The sequence below is a fragment of the Periophthalmus magnuspinnatus genome, chromosome 14, assembly GCF_009829125.3.
Source record: "Periophthalmus magnuspinnatus isolate fPerMag1 chromosome 14, fPerMag1.2.pri, whole genome shotgun sequence".
Taxonomy (NCBI): domain Eukaryota; kingdom Metazoa; phylum Chordata; class Actinopteri; order Gobiiformes; family Gobiidae; genus Periophthalmus; species Periophthalmus magnuspinnatus.
Genome location: NC_047139.1, coordinates 26,542,356 through 26,569,129, shown reverse-complemented (window position 1 = coordinate 26,569,129; position 26,774 = coordinate 26,542,356). Strand labels below are relative to the sequence as shown.

Below are 26,774 nucleotides of genomic sequence, written 5' to 3'. Positions count from 1 at the left end.
TTTTTGCACATGTCAAGCTTCTTTTTATTGTCCCCCGTGGATGAAAACAGAAACCATACAGAATGGTACTCACATGCAATACAAAAATATGATTTTTACATAGAACATAAAAAACATGTATTGGCCCATTCTAAAAAATGTACAGTATTTTTACAGTCTTTTGTACATGGAAAAATATAAATATATATACATCTTTAATAGCCAGAGCAGTACCTATTCAAAAATGTCATTAAGTAATCTTACATATAAAAGTTTTGTACAAATTTTACAGAGAAATCTTGATCCATAATTGGATGTTCACAAACAAAGTATGTACAACATGTACTGCAGTCTTACACAGATGCACCCTGACAGAGTCTAACAGTGACAGCCACTCCAACTCACGACACAAACGCAAACATGCCCTGATAAAACCAGCAATGACACGACCGTGCACGAGATGGCTGTGGAGGAGGCAGGGCGTTCTAGTGCCCTCCTCTGGACTAACTTGCACAGCTTAGGACAAAGTGTTGTTTTATAAGGTGCAGTTTTTAACCACCATCATGTTTACAGAGTTGCAACATTTTTGTTCATTTGCATAATGGGAGATGTGTCCAAAATGAGATTATTTTATTTACTGCCTTTTTTTATTTTTTATAATTGAACACAATTATGCAATGTTTCTAGCTTTCCAAAAGTTGTAGCTGTGTATTGGGATGCTATTTACCAAATTTGAAACTTATTCACGTCTTATTTTGTGGACATAGAATGAGTGCACTTACACAGTACATCCAACCAACTTTGATTTTACCAGATGTTACAACACTGGGCAGCAAAACAAAGAAACCACTGCAAACATGACCACTCCATCTACCAAAACAGTAATAACTGGTTCTGTGGACAAAGTGCATATGATGACAAACACATACAGAAAAGTGATGGTGGTCCAGTGATGTTGTACTCCCAGAAGTATGTTTACTGTTATGGTTTTGGGGCGAGAGTTACCGCTGTAAGCAGGAGAGAGAGAAAGAATTGGAGCGGGCTTTCAGCAGGCACAGAGCACAGTGCATGAGTCAGTCATTCCCTTTAACTTCACATAAAATCAACAGAGAAAGGCAGAAGAGAAATCCGCTGACGACAAACTCAGTTACAGTTAGACGTGGAAGATCAGACCGGGGGGTTAGTGGAAGCAGTGTCTGTGTCAAGCAGAGGCAATGCTTTGATCGATCCCACAAAGAGTTAAGGATTCAGGAGCATGCAAGGCAGACCCAGGCTTTGTTTTGCATTGCTTAAGTATTTGTGTTTTCACACAGGGCACTGCTACAACCTGCATAAGAATAGAAGAGAGCATAGGTGTAAGTGGTTAGTTAAGCAACAGAAAGACTGCATTCAGTGAGGACAAAAACTTAGCAAATTAGTAATATATTATTTAGATTACAGTTCTCAACTTGGAAAGATTTCTCTTATGCTGGGTACATCTTTTTTTCTTTTTTTTCTACAAATAAACTTTACCCACCCAGTCTATAACCTTTGTATAACCTCCTCATCAACATCCAAGGCTCAATAAAGTGATCAAACATAAAACTAATAACACATTTTTTCCACATTGAAACTCAGTGTTTGTGTGTGTGAATAATTTGGTATGGAAGTGTGTGTGTGAGCTGAATGTTTTTAGAAATGTCGTATTTGAATGTGAGATGTGTTGTATTTGATATATGTATCATAGATTTACAGGTTTCTCATCCATCTACACCAAACTTATTTTTACTAAACATCAGCCTGTCCAGGGACTACAGGTGGAAATTAGTATTTATGCTATAACCTGGCACCAGACATCTTTCCTGTTTTTAAGGTCAATGTAATGTTGTGCACTGTCCCTGTTTCAAATAAAAGCATACCATACCATACATCCTCCAGTCCCTGCTGGCCCTGTCTCACCAGCTGACAGGACACTTTCAAAGTAACTAAAAGGTATATATTGTGTTTTGAAAAAACCTGAAGCTTTTTCCCCAGAGAATCAAGCAAGATGGGAGCTAACAGTTAAAAACACACCATCATCTTCAGTGTAAACCTATTTAGAATTATATTTGTAAATAAATCAGTAAGTGAGTAATAGCTATTACTTCACATTAACACAAATTTCACATTAAAACATAGCGACAAACTTTACCCAAACCAAATTCCCCCATAAAAATCTGACATAATTAATACATATAAAATGGACATAAGAAATGTTGAGAATGATAAATTACTTCACAGTTCTGACAAAGGGCAAACCCTAAATACAACAGACAAATAGAAAGTACCAAAGTGACACATTAAGTGGTAAAAAAGATCCCTTCATGTTCAGTTACAGGATACCTACTCTGCAGACTTCCAGAAGTGTCCGGGGTGGGACAGTCTGCGGTTCAGTTTGGGCAGCTTCTCCAACATGTCCGCCAGCTGTGTGAAGGTCGGCCTGTCCCTCAAGTCATAAGACCAGCAGGCTGAGAGGATCTCCTGTGTGCATGAAAAGTTGTGTATTATATATTTAAAAAGTGTTTAATCAACTTACATTTCTCCTTGTAAAGTTTTATCAAACTTACAGTCACTTCTTTGCCAAGACTAATCTCTGCCAAGACCTTCTTTATGCCCTCACCGCTGCCGACCTGCCAGATAGTGGCTTCTACAGGCTGGTTGGTGATTGGCCAGTCTCGTGCTTGGAGTTCATACCATATAGTGCTTTAGAAAGAGACAGAATAGTTTATACAATGTAAATATGTACTGAATAATATGAATGAGTGCATTTCTTACCCAAAGGCGTAGACGTCAGCTGCACAAGAGAAGGGAAGGTGGTCCTCATTGTTACCTGGGCTCATCCTCTGCACGATCTCAGGCGCCAAATAACAAATCCATCCATGAGGAAGCTTAAGTTTGTTTTCACGCCTGGAGAGTTTACATTTATTTAGACTAAAGTTTGTCTAAGAGACATGCCAACTCAAAAGAAAACACCAATTTAAGCCTAAAGCAAAGAGTGTTTTGACTTTACACATATACTGATGTTTAGTTTGGGTAATTTACACAATATTAATACAAAATTTTCACAGTGGTACTGCAACTTCTTAAGTAAAACACATCTCCTATAACCACTCTATTTCTCCCTCTTAAATTTAGAGGTTAAGGCAGTGGTGACTATTTTTCTTACCTGCCCTCCTGCACAACTCCAGAGATACCAAAGAGCCCAAAGTCTGTGATCACCACTTTGTTGGTGTCATGAAACACATTCTTTGATTTTAAGTCTTTGTGAACGATCCCTTTTGCGTGGAGATAGCCCATTCCCTGGGAAGAACATTCAAAACTTTTACACTGCGACATGCAAGGTCAGGCACTCACTATTTAAAAAGGGGTCTCATAAATACTGCAGCAAATTGTTTTGAAACTAAACACAACGTTTCTGACTGTTATCACTCAAACACACATTGGGAGATTTTGGTATTATCTGTATTATGAGCACCACATATGAAAACTGTATGTATAGGATGACGTTAAGTGTTGTAGACAAAATAAAAATACAATAGAATAGAATTAATTACCTTTACAATTTCCTGGGCAATTTGTCTGGTTTTATTGATGTCAAGAGTGTTTTTTGTGTCTCTCACGACTGAATACAGTGTTCTCCCTTTGCAGAAACTATAAGAACAGAGGAAACAGAAAAAAAAAATGTAGTAAATAAATCTAAAACAACACGTGCATATTTCTTATGATTATACCTTGTGATAATAGCCAGGTGTGGTGGGGCCATGCACGCGCCCATAAACAGTACCACGTTCTCATGCCTGGTCTGCCTGTAGTTCATCACTTCTTTCTTAAACAGTTTCAGATGGTCCTGGTTGTTCCCATCAATCTCCAGAAGTCGGATTGCCACTTCTCCATGCCACCGCCCTTTGTGTACTCGCCCCCAGCGCCCCTGAAGAAGCAAATATCAAGCTGTTATTACTTTCTCCAAGCAGGATATGCAGACATTAAGGTGTAACAAAGGCTGGGCATAGTTTGACTTGGCAGCGACTGATTTGGCTAATGTTTCCAAAGTAGGTGTGTAGTCATTGTGAGGATAGCTCTGCAGAGAGAAGCAGCAACAAGAGCACTACTGCACAAATATCCAAACAATACTGAACCCACTACTACATTACACAGTCATTTAGAGGTGGGACAAGATCATGTGCCACAAGATCCCGCATGATAAAATCGCCTCAAGATTGTGCACACTTTTGGAAAATGGTCTTGTGAGAGATTTGTTCCATGTGCTTACATTTGGCTTGGGAAAAAAGAGGGCACAATTTGATAAAGCCGTTCGACAGTGACAGCAAAATAATATAAAACAAATCAAAATTGTGAACTGAACCACAGAATTTGTTTATTAGAAATTATGCAAAAATCTCATCTTGTTTCATTCTCATGGACCCAATTTTGTATCTCATACTATCTACTCCTACTGACATTACTACCACTACTTCATTTAAAGATTTGATAAATTCATTGCACGAAAGTAAATTCTCCAATAATGTGAAAAGATAAATGACTAAAGTAGATTCGTAGACTTACTTATACATACATTATATATACACTCATTTGCTTTCTCATCCTTACTCTCTTAAAACCATAAAACACATTTAGTTTTGTACCTTCCCAATGAGCTCCCCCAGGTCGAGCTGCTCAAATGGGATGTTCCACTCCTGCAGGTACACACTGGTCTGACTGGCCTTTCTGGAGATAGGTCCTTTCCACTGGTTTCCCTGAGAGCTGGGTAAGTCCTCCAGCTCGTCTGCATCACACTCTCCATCTGAGTCCACGCTCATCCTCATCTCCTCTGCATCATCTTCCTCCTCTTCCTCTCCTTCATCCTCCTGGTCCTCTTCCTCCTCCTCATTGTCCTCTTCATCTGGGTCTTCATCCTCTACCTCAATCTCCTCCTCTGCTTCCTGTAGAGTATGAAAAATCTAATCAGTAAGGGGAGATTTTATGTAAAATCAACATTTATCAGATTTTAACCATGTTATAACAATGTTCAACCAATGTTCAATCATGATGAGCTTAGTTGTGTTTGGACTGATTCATGCATGTTTGTGTAATCCTGTATTGTCCTGCATTTGAAGCTTGAGTTCCCAGAAAATGTCTGCTTTCATCTTCCCCCTGTCTCTTGGGATCATTCAAAAAATTCGGACTCCGAATCATTCATGTACAGTTAAAAATGTTGTGTAGCTATTTTCAACAATAAAAACAAGCACATCAGAGTTTGCTGTTTGCTGCAATGGCGTCTCAGTTCTGCAGTTTTTAGGTCAATGGACGTGTTTCTTTTATTCAACAGATTTATTTTGATTTACAATGAAGAAAAAATAAAATATGTATGCATGTTAAAGCTATAGTAAATATCAGAATAAAGCATAAACTGTCTGCTTGAAAAGATGTACTTTCTGTGTTTGAATGTTAATCTGCAAAAGGCCTGATTATAAACTAAACTCAGATCTAACAGCTTGTGGGTGTATTACTGTTGATTCCCATCCACTGACTCTCTAATTGTTTTGGCTGTGTGCATATCACATCTGTGAAGTGGGGGTATTTTGGTAACAGCAAAAGCTGTTGGATAAATTAAAAATTCACCATCAACAACTGGTTTTATACAACAAATGTCAGTTAAGCTTCTATTTTCAGTTGGTGCCAGACTTAACAAGAATTATTGACATAATTCATGGCATCTGGTAACTGTTTAATGTAAACATCAGTAGTCATTTATGCAGTGTTAGAGTGAGCACAGGGCTGCACAATACAGTAAAAAGATTGCTGCATGTGATATAGCTGTGAAGTACTTCAATATCAGTATTATTGTGATATTTTATAAAATGATCATTTCAGTTTGTGTGTGTGCATGCCTTATTTTACAAATTAAACTCTGTCAGAAATACAAAACTTGACATAGTCAAAACTCTGATTAAATAAAGGCTAGTATTTTGGTAGGAAAAATTATAAATAATTTAAAAACATACATTTTAGTTTTACTAAGTTTTACTGTCAATATTGCAATACCAATACTCAATATGCAATATATTGTGTAGCCCTAGTGAGATAGGTGAGCCCGTACTTAATTTGGGCTCTCCAGATATTTTACACAGAGGAGGTTGTACCAGTCTAATACAGCCCTAAAGAACATTCTGCCAACAGCTTCTGTCGTATTAAAAGACACCACGAAGAGAACGTCATCACAAACGGAAACCAATGAGTCATTTTAGAATTTACAAATGTAACAAATTTCCAACATAAGACTGTTCAGTGAAGCTGTTTTCCTTAGGTTTTTTTTTTTTTTTTTTTTTTACATTAAAAAAAAAAAAAATACACATTATCTTAAATGCATACCTCTTCATCTTCATCCTCCACCAAATCAGACGGTATGTCCTCTGATGACTGTTCATTCCTGTTAGAATACAGATGCACGTTTACATTGAAAGTAAAGATTGCTTTTCTAGAAGAAAAAAATAAACCGGCAACTTACACTGTGTCTTGAAGGATGTCAGTGTGCAAAGCAGAAGGACTTGAAACATCTGTAGAGTAAAAAGCAAAGCATGAAAAATAATACACCAAAGTAATTGGCTTCAATGAGCATAGATATGGAAAAATAGGAGGGCCCAGCACCATCAGACTAAAGACTTCACATGCAATTCCCTATACCACCAACAGATGGAGACATTTTCTACAGACACTACTGGACAGTGACGGATTACAGTTGTACTATAGTTTGCTATAACTCACCAGGGAAGATAAACTGTTGTCTATGCTGAAAGTAACAGGCAGCTTTTTGAAAAGATAGGAAAAGAACAAAATGTGTGTCAGGCAGAAACAGTTAAGAAGATTAGAGGTTATTATGAAAACAGAAAGTTTTAGAATTTGTTGCTCTGTTATGAAGCTCAAGTCACTGAAAGATATTAAAGATTTTATTATACGATTGTGTGTGAATAAATACCTGGAAAGTGGAAGCGGTTGTCCCGGTGGCCTTTGGGAGAGGGGTTAGGCGGTGGGGTGGCACTAGGTGGGTTGCTCTGCTGAAATGGTGCAGGTGATGACGGAGTAGACGATGTAGTGGAGGATGGGTTACTGCTGGAATCAAGCTGGTTCATCACTGGGGGGTGGTCCTAAAAGAAAAGTATATCATATTATGAATTCCCCCAAATAGCTATAATGGTGACGTTATTCTTCCGTGCATACCTTTTTAGTGATGGCCTTTGGTAGTGTCCCAAACTGCGGTGCTTCGGATGGGCGGTCGACTGGATTGTTTATATCTGAAGGAACTGACCCCGTCCTTCTAATTTTGGCGACTAGAAAAGAAATGGCTAGTGTCATGGATGCTATAAATGCACAGCAATAGAATAGTAATCCTTTATACAGGTGTTAGCCAGAAATTAGGCTTACTTGGTAGGAAGGAGATTCTACAGGAGGGTGCTTCCTTTGTGCATTTGTTGTGGCACTTGAATCTATAAAGAAACGCAGCACTGGTTATGAAATGTGTTGGGTCATAAACTTTTTTAATGTACTTGGTTGTAAAAGTTGATCATTAATGCATGATGGGTCAAGAATGGACTGGAGTGAGGTAATACAGTATTTTATGACTCACTTACCGACAGTGTTTACATTTGACGCCAAACATCATATTCTTCTGACACACTTGACATGTCTGTGACAACCAGGACTTTGTGGAAAATCTAGATATAATACAAACAAACATAAATGAAAATGCTATAATACTTCTGACATTACAAAACTAAACAAAAAAATATATACCTGTGAGTGACTGCAAGGCCTATGTCTCTCCTCACTGCTTGTGGGGAGCTGCGGTGCACTGTTACATTATCTGAAAAAAGAAAAAAAATCACAAAATATTTACAAAAATATAGAATGTAAATAATCATAAAATATAATAAACCATTTAAAAGCAAGATACAATTGTACAGGCAAATCACAAACCAATAATAGATAACACTATGAGTAATATGCAACTGAATACATACTCTTGATGATGCTGTGCTCTTCTAGAAGTGTGGGCGTGCCTGAGGGTGTATAAGGTGCTGGATTCACTGGGGTGGCTCCAGGGGTCCGAGCTGTCATGGCTGGGTATCGAGAGGGCGAGTCCTCACAGCCGTTGCCATTCACTTGCATATTCAGAATTAACTTATTCTTTTTAACACACCTGTAGAGACAAAACAGCTAAATAAAAACACACATCACTCGGATGCCTCAGCATCAACCAGGTTACATAACAGCTCAATAGGGTTTAAGAAACACTGGCATTAAGGGTGATAGACTTAACACTCTACAGTAAGTAGTGCCAGGTTGTGCGGTTAATATGACACGTACCTCTGTGTATGTGTTTGTTTGAAGTTACTCTTCATACCAGCTGTTGTAACATATTTGCATTATGAATACTGTAAATAGTCAGCAGATAGCGGATCTGTGTCAGCCAGTCTTTTTCCCAGTAAAGCTTTTCTTATGCAGACGGGAAATTATGGATAAACATAACATGTGGGGCAAGTGTGTGTGTGTGTGCTTATGTGTGCACAATCACAATAGACACAAATAGAACTAGGGAGAAAAGAGAGGAGAGAGAGACTGCATGCTCCTTCCCACCCCTGAGTATTAGTTGTAGGAAATACTTCCTGTTTTGACATGACTCATAATCTCTGGGAATCTGTGTGCGGATTAGCTACAATCATCCATTCAGAGCAAACTAGCAGCCGACAGGAAGTGGGAGCATGTGAAATGGGGCCGAGCCAGAGCCAAGGCAGGAGGACTGGGGGTCGCGCTCTGCTCTTGTACTGATGGATTTGCCACTGGACACAATTATGACTTGCATAAGGAATAATGAGCAATGAAAGGAAACATGATTCAGCAATAACTAATGCAGCACAGGCAGGCTACAGTGCCCTCTGCAGCTATATTTAGATTAAGTTGGTGTAAAGAAAAATGGTTATGCTATTTATAGCCATAAGCAACTTTGTGGTATAGGTACAATATGGCTCTATTAAATAAGTAAACATTAAGACCTATTGCTGCTCAAAAATAGTTAAATACATAACTTTAGTCCATCTAAAAATAGAAATGATGAAACATATAGTAAATGTACATGTTGGTGACTCACTGAGGAAGGAAAATACAAAAATAGATAAGCGAGTATTTTTAAAGCTGACTAATAATAGTGGTTATTTATAAAAGATCTTGCTAACAAACTAAGAATAGACAAATGTAGAATAACTACTTAAATGTGCACTATGTAGCTTTTCTGGAGTTGGTTACCTGTTTATTTCCATGCAGATTGTATTGGTTTGCCTAGAATGTTCTACTAAATGGCATTAAACTCATCTCCATGGAGACGCTACCAGGCCAACTTATAGGTAAGATCTGTTGAGAGGAGACCTTCCACCCAACATGACAGGCCTTCAGTTTTAAACCTGAGCAAGCAGATGTGAAGACGCATGATTTGATACTGAAGCAAAGAATAATGCAAAAGTGGATAATTGCAGTTAAATATTGTGCTATAGTCATATATATATATATAAAAAAAAAAAAAAAACAAGCTGCAAAAGATTATGAAAAAAAACCCCCAAAAAAACAAAAAAACACATTATATATTTCACTTCATTGCAATGCCTTATTGTAAACTGACCCTGATTACATGTAGGGAACATCCTGCACTTTAATAGGAGCACTCACTTGTTAGCTGGTGGCTCCTCAATGCGGTTGCCCAGTTGCGACTCGTGGCTCTTGCTGCGCGTCAGGGTAATATTGGGGAGCAGATGCATCACTCTTCGGGACGGAGGCGGGGGCGTGCAGGGCGGCTTCAGTTTGTGGCGCCTTTTCGACGGAGGGGTAATGGGGGGAGTGGAGGTACGCCCGTGGAGTCTAGCAGCGTGCGCCAAGGACATGGGAAAGGGATCTGTGAGGGGGCTGTCTCCGTGCAGTAGGGGGATGTGGGCGTCTGGGGTGGGGGCGGCTGACACGGAGCTGGAGCGCGGGTGAGGGAAGGTGGCGCTGGGCGTCGAGGGCGTGGAATGGATGGTGGAGGGACGCGCCAGAGGTGAGGGGCTGTGAGATCGGAGTGGGGTCCCCATGTTGCACAGCTGGTCAGCAGTCAATAGGGATCCACTGTCCCGCCTGGTGGGCTCTGACATCCAAGGGCTGCCATCATCTCTTAGCTCACCTCCTAGCACATAATGTAATGTAAGTTAAAATGTAATGTAAGTTAAAAAAAAAAAAAAAAAAAAAAAAAAAAATATATATATATATATATATATATATATATATTTGTATTTGCTAATGAGGGCTTTATTTGTTTATTTGCCAGGGACAATACAAATAAAAACACTGATCAACAAAAAAGAGGAAATGTCTGTGCTAGGTTATAGCAAAATCAACAATTTCCAATCTTTAAAATAATATAACTACACAATATAATAAATGCAAGAATAGTGATGCCTGGTTCCCATGTGACAAAGTAATCTAACCAATGAGAAGATGCACAATGTGGAAAGGATTATGCCAAACCTGATTCAGTGGCGCCTTTTAGACAGGAGAGGGCAGCAATGAGCCTGGCACATTCCTCTGAGCTGGAGTCTAGTCTTCTCATGGTGTCCCTCACCTGAGCACCAGTCATCTGCAGCAAGGCATCCAGAGACGAGTCTGCTTCTATAGCCTGCACACAGGAAAAAGACAAGAACTAACTAAATATAAAATGAAAACAATAATAGCTTTACTGCTCATTAACTGTAGGCCTTTCTACTCTCCACGTGAGTTCACTTCATTCATTCTGGCCGCTGTTTACATCCCTCTGTGCGTGGACACGCACGAGACCCAGCGTGTGCTCGAGGAGCAGATTTTGAATGTGGAGTGAACCTTCCCGGACTCTTTACCGATCATCCTGGGGGATTTTAATAAAGGAAATCTGAGCCAGAAACTGCCCAAGTACAAACAGTTTATTAAATGCCCGACGACAGAGCAGAAGACGCTGGATCACTGTTACACAACAGTCAGTGGAGCCTACAGAGCCGTGCCCTGCGCTGCTCTAGGATTCTCTGATCAGATCATGGTTCACCTCATCCCTGCTTACAAACAACGGCTGAAACTCTCCAAACCTGCTGTGAGGACTTCTAAGAAGTGGACCAGTGAGGCTGTGGAGGAGCTTCGCACGTGTTTGGACACTATAGACTGGGATGTGTTCAAGGCCACAGACAGTTTGGATGAGTACACAGACACTGTGACGTCATACATTCAGTTCTGTGAGGACAGCATCGTTGCATCATGCACCAGGGTGACTTTTAACAACGACAAACCCTGGTTCACACCCAGACTGAGACATCTGAGGAGGGAAAAGGAGATGGCTTTCAGGGCAGAAGATCGTGATGGCTACAGGCGTTGCAAGTATGCGTTTAGCAAAGAGGTGGAGAAGGCTAAAGCAAAGTACAATACATGTCTGGAGCAGCATTTCTCCACCAACGACTCTGCTTCTGTCTGGAGAGGGCTTAGGCAAATCACCAACTACAGGCCCAAAGCCCCTCCTGCCGTGGAGAACAAACAACTAGCAGAAAAGTTAAACAGCTTTTATGTGAGGTTTGAAGTTTCACACCCCTCCCCCTCCTCCCTCACCATCATGGACATTACCTCCAAACCCACCTTGGACCCCCCCCCCCCCCCTCCCCCACTGCCCTCACAGTTTTGGAGCAGGACGTGACTTAGCTTTTCAGGAAGCAGAATCCCCGTAAGGCCACGGGACCAGATGGTGTCTCTCCTTCCGCCCTTAGACACTGTGCTGAGGAACTGGCTCCTGTCTTCACGGACATTTTTAACACCTCCCTGGAGTCATGTCACATCCCAGTCTGCTTCAAGCTGTCCACCATCATGCCCGTCCCCAAGAAGCCCAGGATCACTGGACTTAATGACTACAGACCTGTGGCGCTGACGTCCGTAGTCATGAAGTCATTTGAGTGCCTGGTCCTGCACCACCTCAAGTCCCTCACCTCCCCCCTCCTGGACCCTCTGCAGTTTGCCTACAGAGCCAATCGTTCTGTAGACGACGCCATTAACCTGGCCCTTCACTTCATCCTCCAGCATCTGGACTCCCCGGGAACCTACGCCAGGATCCTGTTTGTGGACTTCAGCTCTGCGTTCAACTCCATCCTCCCTGCTCTGCTCCAGGACAAGCTCGCTCAGCTCAATGTGCCTGACTCCACCTGCAGGTGGATCACTGACTTCCTGATGGACAGGAGACAACGCGTACGGCTGGGGAAGAATGTCTCGGACACTCGGACTATCAGCACAGGATCTCCACAGGGCTGTGTACTTTCTCCCCTGCTCTTCTCCCTGTACACCAACTGCTGCACCTCCAGCCACGACTCCGTCAAACTGGTTAAGTTTGCGGATGACACCACCCTCATCGGACTCATCTCGGACGGCGATGAGTCTGCCTACAGGAGGGAGGTGGACCGGCTGGTGTCCTGGTGCAGCAGCAACAACCTGGAGCTTAACGCCCAGAAGACAGTGGAGATGATCGTGGACTTCAGGAAAGTCACAGCCCCCCTGCCTCCCCTCACCCTGACGGACTCCCCCATCACCACTGTGGACTCTTTCCGCTTCCTGGGCACCTGCATCACCCAGGATCTCAAGTGGGAGCCAACCATCAGCTCCCTCATCAAGAAAGCCCAGCAGAGGATGTTCCACCTGCGGCAGCTGAGGAAACGCAAGCTGCCAGTCCAGATGATGGTGCAGTTTTACACGACCATCATTGAATCCATCCTCACCTCCTCCATCACTGTGTGGTTCGCTGGGGCCACTGCCAGGGACAGACAGAGACTGCAGCGCATTGTGCGCTCTGCTGAGAAGGTCTACAGGACCTGTACGTCTCCAGGACTCGGGGGCGAGCAGGCCGTATAGCAGCTGACACTTCTCACCCTGGACATGGACTATTTGAGCCACTTCCCTCTGGCAGGAGGCTACGATCCATTGGGACCAGAACCTCTTGTCATAAGAACAGTTTCTTCCCCTCTGAATAGTGAATAGTAAAGTTTTTAATATTAATGCCATTTCTAGCCTACTATGAACTATTTGTGTGCTGTGCACAATATAATATATACAATAAATGGATGGATTCAAAGTATTTTCTTTCACCAGCAATAAATACCTCTGTAATCCTAATTTACATTACGTTGTTGTTGTCAAGTGTTTAAGATGCTTTGTTGACCAAGTCATAGGTGATTAGCAGTGAGATGAGTTGTAAGTAAAAGCTGAGGTCACAGAGGTACACGGTGTACTATGGGGTATTTTTACTAAGACGTGCTAAATTACGAGTGCAAACTGAAAATTTGCACGTGCTATTTGTGGGCATGTTGCTTTCTGATTTACTATTAGAAACTGTGCGTGTTATTCCTGACGCAAATGTGATGTTAATGAGAGTTTAGCACCTGAGCAAACAGATTGCGCTGTTTCTGGTCTGTACGCAAACTACCCAAAAAAACACAAAACAAAAAAAACATTGGCTTTACACAGTACTCATTGTCAAGTCTCATATGCTCCATGCACAAACGAAGCTCATAGGTCCATAACCACACAGCCTAATCCAGAGCCAAAGCTCCTTCTTTTTTGTGCATTTTGCAAGTCCAATGCATTTAGCACATGCGCAAACGTTTAGTAAATACAGCCCTCTGTTGAGCTGGAGGAAATCCCATTGTATGCACAGTGACTGTAAGAATGTACTTGCTGCTATGTTAACTGACCTGTAATTTTTACAAACACAATGGGAATATTAGAGTGAATTTAAATGTTGCAGTAAATATATACATTTAAGTGAAAGTGATGAGTTCCCAGGACAGTATTTAGACAAGGAGACACAGTTGATGGGCTGGAAATGTTTAGAATGTTTAGATTGTTTTATCACTGAAGATTGGACTATGCATATAGAGGGCAAATATGTACTTATATTTTCATCTTTGAAGAGGACATTCTATTATCTAAATATTTACAATTACGATATATTGAGCAGCCCTAATCATTCAAAACTAAGCATTCTGTCTTTTGAATGGTGAAAAGTAAGTACTCTAAACGGTGCCTATAATATTAAAAAAACTCCAAAAACTCTTGAATAAGCCCTTATTTAGTTGTGTGCTACAAAATCTGTCAGTTTTATGATAAATGGTGTTCAGATTGTCATCTTACTCAAATGTTTTATTTTTATCATGGAAAACAACTCCCTGTTTTGAACTCAAAGACTTTTTCCATCAGGTCATTAGCATGTCACTGATGAGTCAAAGGTCCATCTCAGTGCAGCCACGCAAACAGTAAGTGATGCATGCATGCATGCAACTGCTCAATAAAAAAAAACTAAACACTAAACACTAAACACTGTCACGTTTAACACATTTAACACTACAATATTTGCTGTGTCCTGTGAAAAGTATTTTCCTAAACTCCGTAATAAAAATACTTTAAGACATTTGTAAACTTATCTTCGAAAGGACATTGTATTGAAAATAGCATTAAAAAAATGTCCTACCTCAATGAGTTCTGGTCGCAGGTTGATGGTACGAAGCCAGTCCCGTAAGTGTGGGTAACCGTCCAGCGCCTGGGGTCTCTCTGCCTCTGGGACTTTCTGCTTACACTGCAGCTGTTTACAGATGTATTTCATCAGCTTCACCTGCAGGGAGCATCAAAGAGCACAAAGAGGAGACATGAGCCACATATGAGCTTAGGAACTGAGCAGTGCAAACATACATCATAGTTACAACTGACTATGTTTGCATGTTGTAATGATACAGCATATGACATTTATTTGATACACGGCATGGACAATCAGAGATACAACCAACCCACACCTTTTCTCAAACCCCACCTTGCACCAGAGCTGCTGTTGTGTACATGGGAAAGACATTTGATCACTTTGTATATGATAGTGGTGTGTGTGCGAGTGAGGCACAGATTGGCACTTCCAACCCTTACAGTAGTAGGTAGTTTACCATTAGAGTATGGAGTGAATAAATAATGCACAAGACTGTAAACTGACTTTGAGCACCTGAAACGTTCTATAGAAGATTAGTACATTATTATTATCATTCGTTTTGAGCACTTATAATTTAAATAGAGCTATCCTCATTATTTGGCACTCAAGAAATTGTTTTGAAGACTTAATTTCTATTTTGAGCTCTGGAGTTTTATCAAGAAACCACTTTTTTCATTCGCTCAAATAAAAATGTGAGGTTTTTCTTGAATACAGAACTTACAGTACAATGGTCAAATAATACAAAAAACAGACTTTCAATTAAATGACATCCGCCTGAGCACTGATGCAGGCAAAGTCTCAGTCTTGATCCTGTTAGATCTGAGTGCTGCTTTTGACACTGTTGATCATGGGATCCTCTTACAGAGACTGGAGGACTGGGTGGGCATCTCTGGTACGGCACTAAACTGGTTCAAGTCCTATTTAGAAAACAGGGAGTACTTTGTTGAAATTGGAAAATGTATATCAGATAAAATGTCCCTGACCTGTGGGGTGCCCCAGGGTTCAATCCTGGGACCCCTGCTGTTCAATCTCTACATGCTGCCATTAGGCCAGTTAATACGCAGCAATAATGTGTCTTACCACAACTATGCAGATGACACTCAGATCTATGTCTCACTAGCAGCAGGTGAATATGGACCAGTGGATTCACTCACTGCATCCAACAGATCAGTGTGTGGATGCAAAACAACTTTCTTCTGCTAAACAAGACTGAAGTTATCATCTTTGGCCCACAGAAACATAGAGAAAGTGTCAGCAGTCACCTCCAGTCTCTCTCTCTAAAACCTTCAAATCAGGCTAGAAATCTAGGGGTAATAATGGACTCAGACTTGAACTTTAACAGCCACATCAAATCAATAACATCTGCAGCTTTTTACCATCTAAAAAACATTGCAAAAATCAAAGGTATACTGTCAAAGCCAGACTTAGAGAGACTTATCCATGCATTTGTCTCCAGTAGGTTAGACTACTGTAACGGCCTGCTCACTGGCCTCTCCAAACGAGCCTTAACACAGCTGCAGTACATCCAGAATGCTGCTGCTCGGGTCCTGACTAGAACCAGGAAGTATGAGCACATAAGTCCTGTGCTCAGGTCTCTGCACTGGCTTCCTGTAGCTCAAAGAATAGACTTTAAAGCAGCTCTGCTTGTGTATAAGTCTCTCCATGGCCTAAGTCCAAAGTATATCTCCGACATGTTAGTGCCATATGAACCATCTCGCAATTTGAGGACTTCAGGGATCGGCCTCCTGCTGGTGCCCAGAGTCAGGACTAAACATGGGGAATCAGCGTTTAAATTTTATGCAGCTAAAACTTGGAACAGTCTTCCTGAAGATGTGAGACAGGCCTCTACTTTGACAATGTTTAAATCCAGACTCAAAACAGTTCTGTTTAGCTGTGCATATGACTGACAGGTTTTTATTCTGCACTCTTCTCTTTTAATGTTGATTTTATGATGATTATTTGTGATTATTTATGTTTGATTTGTGTGATTTTAATGTCTTTCTTATTCTGTAAAGCACTTTGAATTACCTTGTGTACGAATTGTGCTATACAAATAAACTTGCCTTGCCTTGCCTAATTAGGTAAAAATATTTCAGACACAGATAAAAGCTTGTCTATCTTTGAGTGAATCTCTCAGAGCAGCATCTGCCCACTGTGTGGTTGTCAGCTCATCCCTAAAGTCAAAAGCAGCCGTGACAGCTGATATCTGAAGCCCGGAGACTCTATCCCGATGCTTTCTGAGCCAATGTCAAGTGCAGTGGTCCTGTGAGTAACTATCACAATGAACACCATGGTATTGGTTTGCAGCAGACCGCATTGTGGATCCCTGCACTGTCGTCTAGTGTGTCTCCTTATCTCTTGGACCATCTTTAAGAATCCATTACAGACATAGAGGAGCACTATGCAGGTTTAAGGCACCTCCAAACCAGCCACGCAACACCAGAAAGTACGGCTGCAAGATTAATCACAATCAAAATCACAATTTCAAGGGACGCAATTAGCAACTATCAGAAGCTGCAATTTTTAAGTATCATCATTTTCCCCACAAACAACAAAATATCCTTAGGGTGCAATCACACCTGTACTTGTTTGGTTCTAGTTTGAACCCAGTTAATTTGAAGTAGACTTGGTTTGGTTCGTTCTGAAATATGGTTCTTGTATTATTTTGTCAGTTCACATTTCAGTCTTACTGTCAATTCTTCTGGACAAGTTTAAAATGTGAACTTTGAACAAAACCAATATTAAATGAGAGAAGACAGGAGCCATACATATTGAACAGTTTGGGCCTTTTATGAGAGGCAACAAAATTGTCTACATATGGAATTTGCTTGGTACCACAGAAGGCTCTGATCCATTCATACAAACTTCCCATCCCCAAAATGGTGTGCTGGCCTGGACTGGAAATCGAGCAATGTTTTTTGGTGCTTTCAATGGTGTTGACTAGCAAAATAAAGTCCTCTTTAAGCTTTTTAGGCTGCAGCAATTTTAGGTTGTTTGTGTTCACATGAACTACCACAGTTGACACAAACGGGTGATGACGCAGGATGCGTGGGGCGGAGTGGCTAATGTCCTGCATGAGGGCACCTGGGTGACAGGAAGTGTAGCCTTGGCTTACTCACACATATCTGACCATGGACAATCCAAGGACGAGCACTGAAGGGTTTTGGCTGGACACTCTGTTAGAAGAGTTTAGATATCCTGGGCGTTGTGTCTCTGTGTGTTGCGGAGCAGTAGCAGTAGCATGTCTTGGGAACCTCTTCACGCCTCGGTCAGGCTCATAGGTGCTGCGCTCACTCTTGTTTGTGGGCGGTGGTTAAGTGATAGCAGAGATTTCCTCTCATCAAAGATGACAAGAGGCTCCGATGGCGGTGATTGCAGAGGCCCATCCACTGGCCAGACCTTGGGCTTGCAATGCTGTGGAGCTATAATGATGCAGAGCTTTGCAGGGTGAGTATTCATAGCAGTCGAGTAAGGCCAAGCGCAGCTCGGGAAACAGACTGATTGTGATGGAGGCACAGGAGGAGTGGACAGAGGGGAGAATTGCTCAAAATTCAGAACACTACATTTGTTTTTTCAGCAATAAGCCATCTGCAGGAGGGGAGCAGGAATCAGGGTCTCCCCGTGTCCTCCTCCTGTCACCAGAAGGAGAGATGGAGTGACAACTCCCCCATGACCGCTTATGGTTAACTGTCCACTAGTGGCACTGCTTGTCAGAAAAATCACAATTAGATATTTTTCTCAAATGATTCAGTCCTACTGGCATGCTCTCGACCTGAATGCACCTCTCAGCAAAGAGGTATGAGCGTCTTTTTCTGCTTTTCTATGGAGTTAGTGAATAAAATCTCTCAGTTGAGCTGTGAAAAGTGCGGCCTTGGGATGTAAAAAGGCCGCTGCATGGCTGTTAACAAAAACCACTCCACTGAAGGCAATAGAGACGGGAGAGAAAGAGCAAAGAGTAAAGACAGGTGCTGTGAAGAGCTCAACAAGTGGATCCAATGAGCACTTTTGTTTTTAATGAATGTGTTTATTGTTACAGGTAATAATTAACTGAACTAAGATACAGAAGAAAGTAGTGTTGTCAAATGTATCAAAAAGCAGATACTAACCAATGTTAAAACTAGTAACAAATCTAGATACTCATTTGAGCAAGTATTGATAGTTTAAAAATCACATTAACAAGGCAAAAGTTGATCTTTCCTGAATGACAACTAGAATAAAACCATGAAGAAAGTATCATTTTGTACTGAAAATGACTAAATTATCTAATAAAAGAGCAATTTTAAAATGATCATTCTGGCATAGAAATTTGAATCAAGTATCAAGCCTGTTCCTAGAATTAGTTTGACTAATTTCAGTATTGCGACAACACTATAAAGTAGTCATATTTTTCTTGAAAGATTCTTATACTTTGATTTTATAGGTGCTTTTAGCATTCACCTCGACAGAAAGCCAAGAAATAACACCGTCACTAATCAGTTTGACTTACTGATACATAAAAATGCACACAATACAACATGTATTTAATCAAGCAATAGAATAATACATTTCTATTCTAAATTTCCCTCACAGATGTTTCTTTTTCCTCAGACACAATTGAGAGGTTTTTTTGCATAACATTTCCCTAAAGAAACATGCAAACAGGTATATTGCATGATATAAACTGAATTTAAATGAAACAGCGTCGGAATGTGGCAGAGTTCTAAGGTGTAAAAGTGAGGCAAGTGAAAGCAAGGAAAAGTTCATTCATTAGGTGTAGTTACTGTGTTTTAACTACATCTAACAAGCCTTAATAAAGCAGTAAGAAAGAGTTAATTTGTATAGAACTAAATATGTATTAAGAATGATTCAGGCTTAGTAACTGCTAATTAAATACCCTAAAATCTAAACCTAACCCCTAACAATAACCCCTTAATAAGATTCTACTATTCATGTACATATCTTAGTGTTCAAACTTCATCAGTTTGAAAACTTTTAAGAGTTGAAAATGTCGCTAGAATGAGATTGATGGTGCAAACAGCAGCTAACAAGCTAGCCTCCTGATTTAGCTCCATATACACCAGTGCACTGGCCCCGTGACGTCAGGTTACCTAGCAACCCCTCTTCTGAGTCGTCAGCAACATTTCAGTGGGATTTTCCCCATACATGTGAAACAACACGGCTCTGACACAATCCTGCTTGACATTCAAAATCCACCCTTTCTCTGCAAGATAGGAGACATCTAGAAACAGGACATGTATATTTATCCTCATGACAGTTCAAACTAATTAATAGATTTTTTCCGAGAACCCCAAAAATCCCCTGGATATTACTAATGTATTTGTTAATAAAGCTAAGGAAGGTACATCAATAATGAAGAGATAATGACATGGTTCATGCCTATTCGTTTTGTTGCAGAGAGTGGAAAGAGCAGCCTTTGTGGCCTGGAGGTGGGAGGAGGGGGAAGAATGGCGTCAGAGCCCACCTGTCAGCCCAGCTAAACAACACCATGGCAACGGTCTAATGCTGCGACGCGGGGTGACTGACAAGACGTGTGTGTGTCTGTGTGTGTGTGAGAGAGGGAGGGGGCAGCTCCCAGCAGCAGACTTGACTGACACAGCAGAGTCAGGCAGAGCGTACATGAATCCCACTGCTCCAATTGTTTCTCTATGACTGCTGCTGACACAGCCACTTGGCTGCAACTGCCGAGGATATAGGGTTGTCCATCTGAGAACAAGAGCTGGGAAAATGATATTTGCTACCGGAAGGTCACATCAGCTGTTTTGAGACGAGAAACAAATCTGAGAAGAAAACCCGTGTAATAAGGTCCATTTAGAGATATCAGGCACTTAGAGGTGGGGTGATATAGTCACACACAGCTGCATACATTGAATGTTCTTGAACAAGGCTGATAAATAAAGGCAATGGTTAGAATGGGTACACCTTTTAAATATTGTTGTCAGTTGTGACCTCTCACAGTGGGGTGGGGGTTGGAAGCAAAATATTGTTAAAGGTTGTGTTAGGGGATAGTAACAGACACAGAATGTCCTGTTTTTGCCAATAATAAAAATGCCTCCCTGTCTTCATTAGGAAGAGCTTCTGCATATTTTAACCCATACACCTATTTGTTGGATTACTTGGTGGGAACAGTGCATGTTAAGGAATTTATCCAAGACATGTAATCTTGTGCCATGGCAAGTTTCCATCCGTTTTCTACATTAAAACTCAAATCACACATACACCAGTGTACATAGTCACTGGAGAAAGCATCTGTCTGCTAGTATCATATTTAAAAAGCTACTAATGAGTCTGTATAGATGAACAGCAGCAGTAACTCTTCATACTTTTACAATTGCTGTCACTATAGTTCCTGCCTGCTCCGCTATTTGGGTCAATTTTCAAACCATTGCACTTAAAAACATACTTTTTTCTCAACATGGCAACATTAAGCCAGTCATTACTTGTAGACATTTTAGAGAAGGAAACGCAGATGGGGTCAGAATTGCTACAATCACTTGAGTCGTGTTTCCTCACTCCCTATTGTCTTCACAGGCCCCTAATATAACACACACAAACACACACACACAGAGCAGTTATCATGTCATGAGAAGCGGCTCCTCCGATTGGCTTCCTCTCTCCCCTCCCCTTTCCTCCCTGCTCTCCCCTCTCACACTGGCTCTTTGCGCGTCATTTGATTTTCTTATTTAACAACCAACCCTGAAAATGCGTAGGAAGAAAGATGTCTAAATATAGACTCAGCCACAACAGCTCTCAAGCGCGCAACAGCAAACTCTCCCCTCCAACACCGCGAGAAGACAAAACAGAGTGACGCGCTGCTCTTTTACTAATGTACAACTGCGAACATGATAAGAAATAGATACATGTGGTTTTAGCACACAAATCTACACAAATTTTAAATAAAAACAATTAACCAATGAAAGTCCACTGCACATTAAATCACATATATACATTCTGTTTACCCATCAACATGCTCAAATATCACTTCATACTCTATAGATTACAAGATTACAACAAACGTTTGTAAAAGGTTTTATTTTTAATCAAATCTTTATAGGCATTTTGAGATTATAAACAATATACTCAATAATCAATGTTTGCATATCTTCAAAACAACATGGACAATATTATCCATAAAAAGATACATTTCTAGGGCTCTGCAATAAATCTAATTTAAAATAGCAATTTAAATTACTGATCTGTTCAATTACTAATATGCTGTAATCAAAAATACAATTAATTTACTTTTTCCCAGAATTATGAAAGTGCTCCTTCCACTAAAAACTTGGAGCAAAGTCACTTTTCTACAGGCTTTTAAACAAAACACTCAAAAATATTACTAATAAAATATATTAGATATTTGCTATCATCAATACATTTCTGTAATTAATCAGATTAAAATTGTGATTTCAAACACCACACACAAAACATTACTGACAAAATATTTTGCTCTATACTTTTTCAACAAGTAATTGTGATTTAAATTATTAGCCAAATAATTGCAATGATCATTTTTACCATAACCCAGCAGACCAACATATCACCCATTTCCACTCAAAGTATAATGTTATGAGTCTGATACATGAAGAGCAGTCCAGAGACAGAGACGAGGCTAAGTGGGATTAACATGTGCAAAGTGAAGTACTAGTTAGCACTCAATCGGAGAGGCCAGTATCATTATCCTCTCCTGGCAGAGGCAGAGACAACACATGCGGTTCAAGTGGAATAATAAAGCTCTCTCCACCAGTGCAGAAAGTGTGCTGGAGCCTGTCTGGATGGCACTACAACACGACACCTCTTTGCACCGTCAGTGTGACAGCGACTACCACCTCAAGTCACACCTTTGTGGAAATTCAGCACAGATATATCACAAACTTCATGCTGACTAAGTTGGATCATGATGTGAAATTATAAACAAAAACAAAACAAGTATTTGGACAAGACAGTTTTAGAAAACAATGAATCTACAGTGTTAAAATAGTGGCTTTACATGCACGCCAAACCTCAGAGTGTGATTTTGGGAGTTATCAGATTTTCTAAATGCCATGTAAACTGCAAAATCTGACTTGAGTAATCTCATTTCTTTCTGGTTGTTCACACCTGTATTAACCAGGAAAATACAGAAAAATGAAGACTAATGTACTAACTAATAACTAATCATTTTACATAAAAATAGATTATTAAAAAAATAACAATAATAATAATACATGTTTTCATTTTGTACCATGCTCAAGTTTTTGTTGCGTACCGAGTTAAAGTTAATGTTGAGAGGTACTAGTTGTGTCGTGGAGTTTCTGTGCTGCCAAGAAAACGGTTCTACATGAGTGATTAACCCCCAAATGTGCTGACTTTATCTCAAGAGAAATCTTAAGAAAGAAGTGAAAGTGCGCAATGGAACAAGGGGGATTTCTTAATATTGTGGCAGTAAGTGACATGGAAGTACAGAGTGCTGGTAAAGACGGCCCATGTGTCAAAATCATTTTAGACACACATTGCAAAAGTGTCTCAAACACATTGCATTTTGGTTTGGGAGGTGCAGAAGATGATTACACTGTTTTGTCTAGAGTGGTTAGAAGTGATGACAGCAGTACTGTTTACCAGCACATATAGGGAGGCTAAATAATATACTGCACATCTTCTTACATGCATACTTTCACATTATCATTGGGGAATGGGGATATTATGGAGATACTACGTTAGTATGAACCATGTTTCAAGCTCTAGCCAGTTAAAAATATTTTTTTGTTCTCAACTGTACTTTTAGAAAAGAAAGCCCCACAAGAATCACACAGAAGTATTTTTCTATCATTTACATGTTGGCAGTTAGTTTATATTTATCATTATATGCATTATTTATCGTGTTGTGATATTTACGGTAAATATGTTATAGTTTAAAATATTACGATATGAAGTCATATTAAATATGGAAATGTAGTGATGCTGTGGGCAACAGTTACACTACACTGAAAGTTAATGGTTACGTTAACTCTCAAACTGTGGTGTCCTTGGGCAAGACACTTCACCCTCCTTGCCTATGTATGAATGTAGTGTACAAAAGACTGGAGGTGGTCAGAGGTGTCAGTGTCATAGATTGGCAGCCTCAAATCTAAAAGTCTATCCCACAGCAGCTATAATTAACTTAACTCAGAGTATGGAGTGAATGAATATTTAAAAAAAAATGAATAAAGTGCAGTCAAAATGTAAGGAATTATTAAGATTATTATGTGCCACAACCAACAGCTGTCCACATCAGGAATACAACCATGCAGCAAATGTCCCACTATAATCTGCCTGGTGCTCTGTTAAACCCAAAGGAACAGGAAAGGGCCTCATAGCCTTTTTATCCAGGGTTCCCCAGCAAAGCATGATCCTGCCTGCCCATTGTCAGTTAGAACAATACCAAAGCTGAACACATATGGAAGACGGCGTACAGCAGGAAGTACTCTGCCAGATCACTTCCTGTGATGGAAGACAGCAACAGGGGTAGTTTTAAACCAGATAAGGTGAGTTTAGGAGTGAAAAACTAAAATGCCAAACTCTTGGAAATATATCTGAATAAGGCATTCTATGCATCTTTCTGTACATGCTCTGTAAAGCAGTGAATCACTTAGTATTGCACTCTACTAAAGAAACTTGCCTTGTCACTACATTATAATCTATTTCATATATTCTTAAGCAAATTCAGAATATATTTACTCATATCACTATTGTCTTATAGTTTGTTTTGTTTAGTAAAATTTTGACTATGGACAAAGTAACAAAGCTCTGTCTCCCATTGGCTGGCCCTGACCAGGTTGAAGGTCAGTGGCACTTTATCCCATTGAATCTGCAAGCTACTGCAATCATATCTTCACAGTGCTCTGCAGCCATTTTCAGGGCCAAGTGAACAATTGTACCTGGGGTGTTGAGTTTGACCGAAATAATGCACACATCGATAATTGATGCCCTAAGCCAATCAAGGGTGAATATTCTTGTATGTGAGCCCCTGATGTCTGAATAAAGCATGAGCCAAAGAATCAGTTAGCATCCATCAGAACTGGGAAGGTAAAAGTACTTTGACAAGAATAGTGCTTTGTAACCAACAGGGTTTCCACATGATGTATCTTAGTAATAGCTACTTAATAGGATAAGTTTGGAAATTATGAAGAACTAGTGTTATGTTATTGCTGTGACATCAAAATCAGTAACAAGGCTTTTCCTATGTATTTGATCAAGATTTAAATTTCAGTATTGTGACATCACATGTTATTGATGCATTTTGTTAGTAAGGGCTACAACTAATGGAAAATAAAATCTGTCAACTGTCATCCATCTTTTGTGATGGATCAGACCTGGACGACTGAGGGATTACACAGATAGCTACAACTAATCATTATTTTACCAATATATTAATCTGGTGAATAATTTCATCACTTTTATCAGTTAGATCGTGAAAGGCCTGTGAGTATGATATTTTTATTAAGTTAGACCCAGATTAAGCTAAATCTATGCCACCTGAGGACATTTAGTTAGATTCCTACTTTGTACTTTTTTTTTTTTTTTTTTACATTTCCCTTTGTAAATACTACTTTGTCAAGAGTCATACACCTGTTCTCTCAGCACATGGCATCTTTTGTAGCCCAGATAAACTTCTCAAACTATTTGCAGATTATTTCAATAATCATTTACTTACAGTTTAATAATAATCTTGTTCTAGCCCTATTATTATCAAATTCACAATACTAGCAATCCACTGTTGATAATATAGTAGAGAATAAAAGTAGTACTGCAGTTATAACGAGACCACCAAAGCGTTGCATAGATGCTTTATCAAGCCACAAGCTCTTGCACATAGCAGTGTTCACTCAGCCCCACACTACATAGAGCTGCAAGCTTCACACTCTCTGCTGAGCTGATCACATGGTACACAGCTCATAGTATCTTGGCAGTAGCCTACTTGAGCCTCTAGCAGACAAAATACTGTCTAGAAGAAGAAGACATGAATGTTTCTAAGTATTTTTCTATTAGGCCAGGCTGGACTCAGCTGGACAGCACAGTGTGTCCACATCGTCCACAGGGTTCCTGACAAATATTACCACCTAAAGAAAAAGGTCAGACAAACAACAGGATCAAAAACAGGATTTTTACAAATTTGGGCTGCAATTGTAGAACTGTATAAAGTATCCTCAAATCCAATAACAAAACCTATATGCACTTAAAACAATGGCAAAACCTGTTAAAAATATAAGTGAGCCATACAGTAGGGTAGGCTACATTTTGTTTTTGTTTTCAAAGACAACCTCGTTTAGCTTTACGCACATTACACCTGCACACGAGCCACAGGCAGTAGGCAAGTTACACCTACAGTAGGCATATTACACCTGCACCAAGAGCCACAGGCAGTAGGCACATTACACCTGCACACGAGCCATAGGCAGTAGGCACATTACTACCGTGTGATGTGCCTCATAGGCTACAGAAAATAAAAGCACAATGGAAACGTTCTGAGAGAGCAGTCCTCAGTGTAAGCTGCGCAGTGCACGTTTACATCGAGGCTCTGCACAGAGACCCGGAATCAGTGACAGAGCTCTGCTGCCAGTATTGAGCCTGTGTGCGGCGGACATAGCGCGGGGCTTCATGACTCCGCAGTTTGACTTTGTATGACAGCATGAGGACTCGTCATGCATCTAAAAGCTAATTACCTCTAAAGTGCGGATTTCTTGCTGCGTGAGGTCGTTGGACGCCGCACATTTGGTCCGGAGCCCCTGTAAACTGGAGATGGAGATATCAATCATATTCTGGATGAGTTCGCATTGATGTAGTGCGGCCATGGCTGCGCCACCACCTCCTCTATCCCTCTCCGGCGGGTTCTCATCACTCTCGACCATCTTCCCTCCTTTCGCACGCGCACTATCCATTCCTCAGCATTTGGGCACTGCGCTGAAGGGCTGGAGTCAAACACTGGAGCTCAGATCAAACATATGCAGTCGCAGCAGCGGCGGCAGCCCAGCGTCGCAGCGACCTACTGTGGAAGTTAGCTGACAGCAATTTGTCCTGAGCCCTCCGGAGAGAAAGCGGCGGTGCAGGGTGGATGTCTCCTCACATGAAGGATGCTCGCGGGGGTCCGCCGCGTAAAACTGCTCCAAATGTGTTTTTTTGTTTGTTTTTTCGCGTGCTCTATCAGTCCGTGGACCACCGCCGAGAGAGGCTCCTCTCTCTTTCACAGCTCTGGCAGAGGCTTTCACCGTCTGTCAGCTGT

At 40.6% G+C, this 26,774-nt stretch overlaps 1 protein-coding gene across 4 annotated transcripts; it reads right to left on the bottom strand.

Annotated features, from left to right (window-relative positions):
• ksr1a (kinase suppressor of ras 1a) lies at positions 1-26,774 on the bottom strand. Of its 4 annotated transcripts, none has more exons than XM_055226489.1 (21): positions 26,218-26,774; positions 14,540-14,680; positions 10,543-10,690; positions 9,712-10,201; positions 8,013-8,191; positions 7,786-7,855; positions 7,623-7,706; positions 7,417-7,478; positions 7,213-7,337; positions 6,971-7,139; positions 6,760-6,801; positions 6,503-6,551; positions 6,367-6,424; positions 4,641-4,937; positions 3,729-3,925; positions 3,552-3,648; positions 3,164-3,297; positions 2,773-2,904; positions 2,565-2,700; positions 2,345-2,478; positions 1-1,306 (listed from the first exon to the last, which is right to left on the bottom strand). In XM_055226489.1, exons 1-21 carry the CDS (start codon positions 26,431-26,433, stop codon positions 1,300-1,302), a joined length of 2,967 nt encoding a protein of 988 aa, XP_055082464.1. In that variant the 5' UTR covers positions 26,434-26,774; the 3' UTR covers positions 1-1,299. The 4 variants fall into 4 exon arrangements, with proteins under 4 accessions (XP_055082464.1, XP_033834018.2, XP_055082465.1 ...); XM_033978127.2 differs by having other exon boundaries at positions 7,213-7,322; XM_055226490.1 differs by lacking the exon at positions 6,760-6,801.